The 9,922-nt window shown below is 34.6% G+C and overlaps 1 protein-coding gene across 1 annotated transcript in view; it reads right to left on the bottom strand.

The window, feature by feature from the left end:
• Positions 1–446: 446 nt before the first annotated feature.
• Positions 447–9,922, bottom strand: part of LOC121482114 (synaptosomal-associated protein 23-like) — a 36,414-nt gene continuing 26,938 nt past the window's right edge. Inside the window, exon 2 of the mRNA XM_041739951.1 lies at positions 447–809. Within this exon, the coding sequence (XP_041595885.1) occupies positions 447–809 (363 nt within the window). The remainder of the gene's footprint in view (positions 810–9,922) is intronic.

Below are 9,922 nucleotides of genomic sequence, written 5' to 3'. Positions count from 1 at the left end.
AACTAGCTCCTTATTGTGGTAATACCCGTTTTACTTTGTGGCCTATAGGCTTTCTTGAAGGAACAGCCTCTTATCTCTTGCCTCTCCTCCTTGTGCTCCCCCTGCCTCCAGCTCCCTTTTGCATGGCTGTCTTTGGCAATACTTCTAAAGAGCAAAAGAACCTGCTGAAGAAAATGAAGAGGATGAAAAATTTCACTATATACAATGTACAAAAACCAATCTAAAAGTCCAAACTGAGAAAAACAAACACTAGAAGGAAAGCAGAGCAGTAGTATACCCTCAAGGGAAAAGAGAACATTCAAAAATAAGGTGTGTGTACTACAAGCCCATCTTGCACATTATCTCCTGGTTCAAAGAGCATGGGATCAAAACATCAAACTCTGAAAGAATAATGACTTTGATGGGGCAACTGGAGAAATGAATACATGATAAGCACAGCTGCAGCTTTAGCTAGCGATGAATTTCTTTGCTCTGGCACTGGCAAAGTCAATACGGTCTTTGTTGATACCAGCCTTTTCTGTGATCCAGTCTATTTGTGGATCTGTAGCCTCAACCCCACTGCCCATGTCCAGAGCCTTATTTTTCCAATGTCCTAGGATACTGCCCACTTGAGTCAGGTTCTCTTCTATTTCATCATCTCTGGCATCATTAGTTCTAAGTTGAATGGATCTGCTGTTGGCTGTTCCAGTAGTTGCTTGTTGAAGCTGACCATTTGTCACTCGACCTGGCTGGCTACATACCACATTACTAAGAGTGTTGTCTTTGCCATCTCCCCATGTTGCCTTGTAGACATTACTGGACTCTGAGTTCTTTGTTCAAGCAGTTCCAGGTACTCCTCTTGTCCCCAGCAGTTCAGATATCTCCAGACCCGACCCAGAACTAACTGGGTCCTCCTAACTCCTGTCTGAGCCCTGGTATTGCATCTTTCCTTTTTTCTTTTCTTTTTTTTTAAAGATTTTATTCATTCATTCATGAAAGAGGCAGAGAGAGAGAGACAGACAGACAGAGACACAGGCAGAGGGAGAAGCAGGCTCCATGCAGGGAGCCTGATGTGGGACTTGACCCGGGGACTCCAGGATCATGACCTGGGCCAAAGGCAGGCGCTAAACAGCTAAGCCACCCAGGCGTCCCCCTGGTATTGTATCTTTTTTCTAGATTCCATATGTTCATTGCTAGCATATAGCAATATAATTAATATTTCTATATTTATTTTATAACTTGGGGCTTTTGCCAGACTCAGTTAATATTCCTTGAGGTCATTTTCTAAAAAATATAGATTCTTTAGGGATTCTTGTGTAGACCACTTTCCAATTTTAGGTCACCACTGATACCATCCTGACCAGGAAGGGCAGAAACACCTCATTATTGCTCCCTGTATAGCCTCCATTGATACCATGGGGAAAGTAGCATTTTCCCCATAAAGCAAGGCGAAAATTTGGACTCTCCACTAGTTCTCCTGATACCACCCTAAGCATCTCTCTGAGCACACAAGCTTCTTGTTCACCATCAAGGACCCTTTTGTGGAATCCACTTCTCTGGACGGAGGGGCAGGCACCTAACTACTCACCAGTGATGAAAGTGCTGGCTCCCTCCTACGCCTTCGCCTTCTCTGACATGACCCTGATTGTGAATCTGGGGGGCCTCGCTGCGCCTTGGTAAATGTGTAATTTCAGCTTTCTACTTAGTTTTTGCTGGTGGAATTGAGAGTGGGGCCTCAATTTTTTCCTGTGGTATTTGAAATAGGGTGGTTATTCCCAGAAATTTCTGTCCTGCTAGGCTGCCTCTTTTCTGGTCCTTTGGATAAGAAAGCAATCTTTTCTGTTTGTCTGTTATTTATTTATTTATTTGTTTGTTTGTTTGTTTGTTTATATTTTTGCTCATATCTCTGCCCAGTGATGTATCTGGATTGCTGGCTTCTCCAGTATTTAGTCTGAGACATATGAGACAAAAAGGGAAACCCAGGTACTTACTACCATGCCATCCTTCAGTTACCAATGGTACTAGCTGGGCTGTCTACTTTTCTCACCATTTAGAGTCTATAAGTCTGTTGTATATATACTATTCAAGACTTGTGCTGCATTTGCCAGGAGAAAGAGGGAAAAACATGTCCTATGCATCTCACCAGAAGTAGAAGTCTCTAATATATTTTTAATCAAACTATTTATATAGACAGAGATCCCAGAAAAAAAATTTGCCTGGAGCCCTGAACAAAATGAGAGATGGCCTTGTCCAGAACTGTGCAATACTGCCATACCTAGCAGCCAGTTGGGCTAGAAGAAAATGTATTTTTAGCAGAGCATAATGCCGCCCCAATTAGAACTAGGGCTCTCTTAGTACAAAGAGAAAACGAGATTTTAATAGGCAACCTGCTGTGTCTGCTATACATTTCTATTGTTTAACAACTTATTTTAAGATAATCAGTGCTGTGGGAGACCCCAATGAGTTTTCAGTTGAAATTTTAAAAAATAAATATATATTTGTGACTAAATATGCTTATATAAAACAGGTTAATGATATGCTGTCATGTGGAAGAAGCCAAACCAAAAATGTTGGGAAAGTTCAACAGGCCTGTTGCTTCTAAGAGAGATCGAAGCAGCAGGAATGCCACAGAGGATCTCAGTCCCAGAGTCCAGATGAGTTAGACGGAGAGATACACATGCTCTGTGCAAGGTCAGTTGGCCTGATAAGCCCCAGAAATCCTCACTTCGTTCAGGTGCAAAATAGTCACAAAGGAAGCAGAGGATATCATTCTATGGGCTTAGCAAGCTATGGGGGAAAATTAAAGAATGTTGGGAATGTCAGAAAGTTGGAGAGCTTGATAAATATATTGGCTTGATTTAGGTCAATAAATTTTTCTGAAACCTTAACAAAGTTATGAAAATTCACCAAGGATTTTGGAAGGCTGATGACAAGATTAATTGACTAATCTTTGGAAAGACCTCCTTAACTAAATGGTATTAACGATCAACTATGTTGCTCAAAAAAAAAAAAAAAAAAAAGATTGGATTACTACTATTATATTACATTTTACACCAAAATATTCTGTCAGTAACATTTTCCCACATTATGCTTTCAATCTCTAAATATGCTATTAAAATTCTAAATAGACAATGTCTATAAGGGGTGGAAAATATTTTTTAAAATTTACAAATCTCCCTTTTATTTATGTACCTTGGCAATTCAGTATCCTTCTTCAAGGGTAAACAATGTTTATTTTTTTCACTAACTTTCCAGAAAAATCATGTATGTGTGTTATGAGTGTGTATTTCATTTTACCCAAATAGCAGTATAATCAGTATGATCATTTGTGTCTCTTATAACTTCATAAACAATGTATCTTGAAGGTTTTTTCTTACCACGACAATGGTAAAGTCTTATTTTTTTAGTACATATCTAAGATAAACTTTATTTATGTAGGTAGTGTAAGATAATACACACAGGGAAATTGCTTTTACTTTCTACCTTTACAACTAGTTGTTTCTGTTATCATACTAATGTTTTAACAATTATTGTGTCATAATTTCATAACCTGGTTATCATGTAATTACATATCATTTTCCCACTAAACTGTCTTTCCACTCAGTTCCTTGAGTGTCAGTACAGTGCTTTTATTGTGGTTTATTTCCCTAGCATCTGACATAATACCTAGAATATAATAATGACATCAATTTCCATTTATTGAGATCATGCACTAGAAACATGGTTATGTGTTTTGTAAATGTTATTGTATGTAACTTGCTGAATGCATCTCACAGAAAAGCAAAGCTATTGTTTTTAGAGCTGATGAAAATAAGGGTTTACATGGGTCAAATCATTCTTTGTATAAATGATGAGTATTTGTATGATGTAGCTTTTTTTCTGTGAAAGTTTAACCCTAAACCCTGTTCTATCTGGAATTACACTGCATATGCTTCCTGCATCATTTAAAAAACAAATGAATAATAAAATAGATTTGTGGAATGGGTAAAATGTGGAAGATCTAGAATCAGTTGTTATCAAATAATAAACATACTATTTAAAACATGGCCTTCATTTATCATATGTATTTTTTAGTAAAGATAATTTAAAAAGGTTATATGTGTTAAATATTATGATAGTAAAATTTACTCTGAAAGTTCAAATAGAAAGTTTTTCCATAGATTCTCATAATATCTAGTTTATCTGTGTCCTAATAATATCATTTCCCAAAAGATTTCCATTTTCTCCAGCACAATGCATTTCAATTTAAATCTCATGTTTTACATTAAATTTATGGAAAGCTTATGTATTTAGTTTACTGCATAAGTACAAAGTCTTGTATGGAACCAAACATGGCATGGACATGAGTTCACAGTTTTTCATTTTGTCACGAGTTTCCTTATCACTACAGGAAAAAGCCACAAAATTATGTTCCTTTCAGCCAGGTATGCCCTCTTCAGCCATCTCTCTTGCAAAATTGACAAGATTAACTAAATAGACAAAATGCAAAAAATAAACTACCTGAGAGCCTCAAAGCAAGTTCTAGGGAAGAGTGAAAACTCAGAGAGTCAACCTGGATGTGGATACAATTCTCATATTTTGTTCATTTGTTTGTTTCTCTTGCAGCTTTATCTTGAAAAAAAACCCTCAAGTCATGAGCCTATGTTAGCTGTAGTTGTGCTCCCAGCTAATCTCCAACTGAAACCCCATCTTTCTAGCAATAGGAATCAGAAAAAGAAGGCTGCATACTCCCAGGGGCAGGAAATATCCATGTATGTTTTCTCTGTCTTCTCCAGGGCATTTCCAAGGGTAAGACTCAGACAGAGAACTCTATGACTTGGGTGGCACAGGTTTGAGTAAATATAAATTTACATAATATTGAATATATAAATAAATGCACATATAATAATTATATAAATATAAATATAATAAATATAAATTGAGTATTGTTTTTGTAGGTTCCTTAACATGTGCATGAATATTTTTTTTTTTTTTTTTTTTTTCATGTGCATGAATATTAACAACAAAAATCGCCATGTTGTCAGAGGGTTTTTGTTGTATATAAATTTAATATATGACAACTACAAAATAAGGGAGCATGGGGATGGTAAAGTCTTAGGTGTTTTAAAGACAGCTAGGTTCAATGTGAAGTACATAAACATTAAACCAAATAGGCTGTAATAGACAAGGCATATACAATTGCAATTCCTGGAGCAACCACTAAAATGATAACACAAAGAAAATAGCCAAAAAGCCAACATATAAATTGAAATGAAATTCTAAAGCTTATTCATATAATCCAAAAGAAGAGGGAACAGAGGGATAAAAACTAGACAGCACAAATAGAAATTGAATAATAAAATGATAGACCTAACTACAATTACATAAATAATTGCATGATATATAAATGGCCTAAAGAGCAGTCTAAAGAGAGATATCTGGTTTGATAAAGAATAAAAACAGTTTGGGGCACCAGGATGGCTCAGTTGGTTAAGCATCCAACTCTTGGTTTTGGCTTTGGTCATGATCTCAGCATTGTGTGATGGAGCCAGCCCTACCTTGGGCTCCCTGCTCAGCATGGAGTCTACTTGTTTCTCTCCCTCTGCTCCTTTCCTTCCGTGCACTCTCTTTCTCTCTCTCTCTCTCTCTCTCTCTCTGATAAATAAAATCTTTAAAAAATAAAAATAATTTGACTACATGCTGTATGAAAGAAACCATTACAATTAAAGGCTTACTGGGTTAAGAGCAAAAATATTTTAAAGATATATAAATAATAATCAAAAGAAAGCTAGAATGGTTATATTAATATGAGACACAGTAGCTTCAAATTAATACTGTCAACCAGTTGAACTAAAAATACAAGAAAAAAATCTAATGTACATGGGACATTTACTAATATAAGTCATATTCTGTACCATAAAACAAAGACTAATAAATTATAAAGACTAGAAACTGTGTAAATTATTTTATCAAATCACGAAGACATTCATGATACCAATAAAAAATGGTATCTGCTATGTACCAAAATATTTGGGAATTAAACAATTCACTTCTAAATCACTGCAAGGTTGAAATGGAGGTCACAAGAGAAATTATAAAGCTTTTAAGAATGAACAAAAATGAAAATTCCGTATTTCAAATACATAGAACATAACAAGAGATCAAAAGGAAATTTATAGCATTAAATGCTTTACTTAGAAAAGAAAAATGAGGTTAAATCATGATTTAAGCTCCCACCTTAAGAAACTAAGAAAAAACTAAATACAAGGAACATAGAAAAGAAAAGAAAAGAAAATATTAAAATAACAGAAAGTAATGAAATTAAAAAAAAAAAAAAACAGAGAAAACTGATGAAATATAAATATGATACTTTGAAAGCCAGGATAAACCAACACTCTTTTATTTTTATTAAAGACATACACTTTAAATAAATTGTTCTCCCAACTTCTATTATCTAAAAAATGTAAAATATTTTTAAAAACTAGACTTATTAATTGTTAATATTTGTTCACTTTTCTCATATTCTCTGTCATACACACACAGGCAGACACACAAATATGCACATGCACACACTTCATTCATTCATTCATCTTTGCTGAACCATTGGAAGTAAGTTGTAGGCATTAGGATGCTTAAAAATGAAACACATCAGTGTATGTCTACTAAATATAAGGCTATCTACATAACTGCAGTTACACTATCACAGTAAAATTTAATTTTAAATAAAATATTATCTGTATTAAATAGATATTTATATGTATATAAAATATTATATATATATAATTCATATTCAAACACTTCTAATTTCCCAATCTTGTCCTTTATAGCTAGTCTATTGGAAGTTCAAAATTTAATCCAGCTCCCACCCCATAGGGTTAATGAGGTTGAGACTAACAAGACATTGCAAACTTAATTTTCAGAGACCTATTGCACCCAATCAGCTCTTATTTCTCTTCAGATCCCACTAACAAATCCATCAGTGATCTGCACAGAAAATTAGACCAACACAGATGAAGGTCACTGATAATGGTTCCAGCCTATGAACACACAAGGTCCTGCATTCCTTATCTGAGATAACCCCCAGGCCCCATCCAGTTTGTACCAGCCCTCAGAACATACCATAGCCTTCTTTCTTGTCCTACAGATACCTCCTGATGTCGGGGCCCAAAATAATAAGTCTCCACCCCAAAGTGAGCATGGGATGTATGTTACTATATGTTTGCTCAATGTGCATGCTTCATCTTTCCTCATGAATAGTCATAAGCTTCCCCACCCTTTTCTTCAGTATGTATGTAATTTCAACCCCTATGATCATAAAAACTTGTAACCTCATTTGGATGAGGCAGATTTGAGGTGACTGGCTTTGCTTTGTGTTGGGCATACAAACTTGGGTCAGTTACAGCCACACGAACGCACCATTGTTCACGCAGCCAGTCTCTCTACATAGCTATTTAGGTTGTTTCCAATATTTTGGATTTTTTATTTTTATTTTTATGGGGATATATTCATGATAAATTCCAAAAAGTGGATATGGTGGGCCAAAGTGTCCTTTGTAAGTGTTGTTAGGTTTTGCCAAATCCTCTCAAATGTATTATATCACTTTGTACCTTCACCAGTAATGTGGAAGAGGTTTTTACTCAGATTTGCCAAAAGAATGTGTGGTCAAGGTTTTGATTGGTGAGAAAGGGTGCCAAATTGTAGTTTCAGTTTATAATTTTCTTATTATCAATAAAGTTCAGCAATGTTTTATATTTTTAAAATTCATTGACTATCATTTTTTAAAGAAACTTTCTATGTATTTTGCCCATTTTTCTATTGGGCTTTTTCTTTGCTGGTTAGTAATTTATTATATGTTAAAATATTATCTTTTATCTGTAACATAACTGTAGCAAATATTTATTTCTGACTTCTTTGGTCAGATTTTGCTTACATGTTTTTTTTATGCAATGCATTAAAAATCTACTTAAATTCGTCAGTCTTTACTTTCCTTGCATTTGAATTTTGAGTTACAGGTAAAGACTTCTCTGTACACAAATAATGAAGAAATTCATTTCTCTTTTCTTCTATTATTTGTGTTGTATCATTTTGTCACATTTGTATCTTATATATTTGGACTTTATTACAATGTATGATATGAGTTATGGACCCAATTTTACCTTTTTCTGAATGGCTATCCAAATACCCTAGCATCATTTACTAAAAGTCCAACTTTCCTCCAGTGCTTTGAAATTTGACATTTATCATATAAGAAATTTGTAATGATTTTGCTTCTAATTCTAGATTTTCTTTCTCTTTCTTTCTTTCTTTCTTTCTTTCTTTCTTTCTTTCTTTCTTTCTTTCTTTCTTTCTTTCTTTTTTTTCTTTCTTTCTTTTTTCCTTTCTTTATTTCTCTTTCTTTCTTTTTTCTTTCTTTCTTTCTTCTTTCTTTCTTTTTTTTAATTCTAGATTTTCTATTCTGTTTCATTACCCTCTCTCTCCAAGCGCAAAACCACACTGTCTTAATGGTGGGGCTCTTTAAGACATTTATTTGTAGTGGGGCCGGGTTTGTTCTAAGTTCAGAGTTTTTGCAGCTATTTTTAAAAGTCTATTCCTCTGAATGAATAGGAGAATCATTTTGTCTCTAGAAACAAACAAAAAATTCCTCATTAAAAATATTTTATTCCTAATTTAGACAAAATGGCATTTCTGTAATGTTTGCTCATCATATTCAAGATTAAAAAATAGTGTCCTTCCATTTAAGTCTCCTTTTGTGTCTTTCAGTAGAGAATGCTCTAAAGTTTTCCTCATATAAATTTAGCAAACTTCTTGTTCAGTTTATTCTACAATACTATATATTTTTTTCTTTTGATGTAGCTATCTTTTTTCTTTTTTTTTTTTGATGTAGCTATCTTAAATGACACTTAATGTTTCATTATGTTCTTTAATTGGTTGTATATATGAATGGTATTGATTTTTGTTAATTTTATGTTCTTTTTTTTTCAATATTTTATTCATTTATTCATGAGAGACACACAGAGGGAGAGGCAGAGATACAGACTGAGAGAGAAGCAAGCTCCCCACAGGGAGCCCGATGTGGGACTCCATCCTGGACTCCAGGATCACTCCCTGTGCCTCTGCTGAGCCACCCAGGCATCCCAGTTTTATGTTCTGTTATCCAACTGAATTGTTTCATTATTGATATCATTCACAAGTGGAGATCATTTTATTTCTCCTTTCCACATTTTAATGTCACCAATTGTTTTCTCTGGTTTAATTGCTCTAATTCATCCAAGAAAAAGTCAAATAGAAATGGCAATATGTGCATCCTTATCATTTTCTTGACTTTTGGGGATGGTTTTGGGGATTCCACATTAGGTAAGATAAAAGCAACATATTTTAATGATTGCTTAATATTTCATGATATGTAGATATAATTTTTTAATCAACCATATCCTTGGAAGCCTGAGGAATTTTTATTCCTAGTTATTGTGGAAATTGCTAAAAGGAAATATTTTCTCATAAGCCATTGGATATTATATGAATATGTATATAGAAGATATAGCTGAAGTGCTGGAACAAGCAATGTCTTCCAAATTTTGGCAAAAGTTTCCAAATTGGTCTCAATATAATTTTGCATTTTTCAAGCAATGTATGAGATTCTCTGCTTTTTCACCCTTGCCTACATGTTGTATTATCCAGTGCTGCTTTTTTTCTTTTTTTCTTTTTATTTATTGATTTGAGAGAGGAAGAATGAGAGAGAGGGTGAGAGAGAGATAGAGAGAGAGAGAGAGTGAGTGGAGGGGAGAGGCAGAGGGAGAGGGAGAGAATCTCAAGTAGACTCCCCACTGAGTGCAGAGCCCCATGCAGAGCTGGGTCCCAGGACCCTGAGATATTTACCTGAGCTGAAATTAAAAGCTGGGCACTAAACCAACTGAGACACTTATGCACTCCTACAGTTTTTTTTCTTTTACCTTTGATTAAGTGA

This window comes from Vulpes lagopus, chromosome 24 (genome assembly GCF_018345385.1).
Source record: "Vulpes lagopus strain Blue_001 chromosome 24, ASM1834538v1, whole genome shotgun sequence".
Taxonomy (NCBI): Eukaryota; Metazoa; Chordata; class Mammalia; order Carnivora; family Canidae; genus Vulpes; species Vulpes lagopus.
The sequence above is the reverse complement of the archived record's forward strand: the minus strand, read 5'-3'. Positions and strand labels throughout refer to the sequence as shown.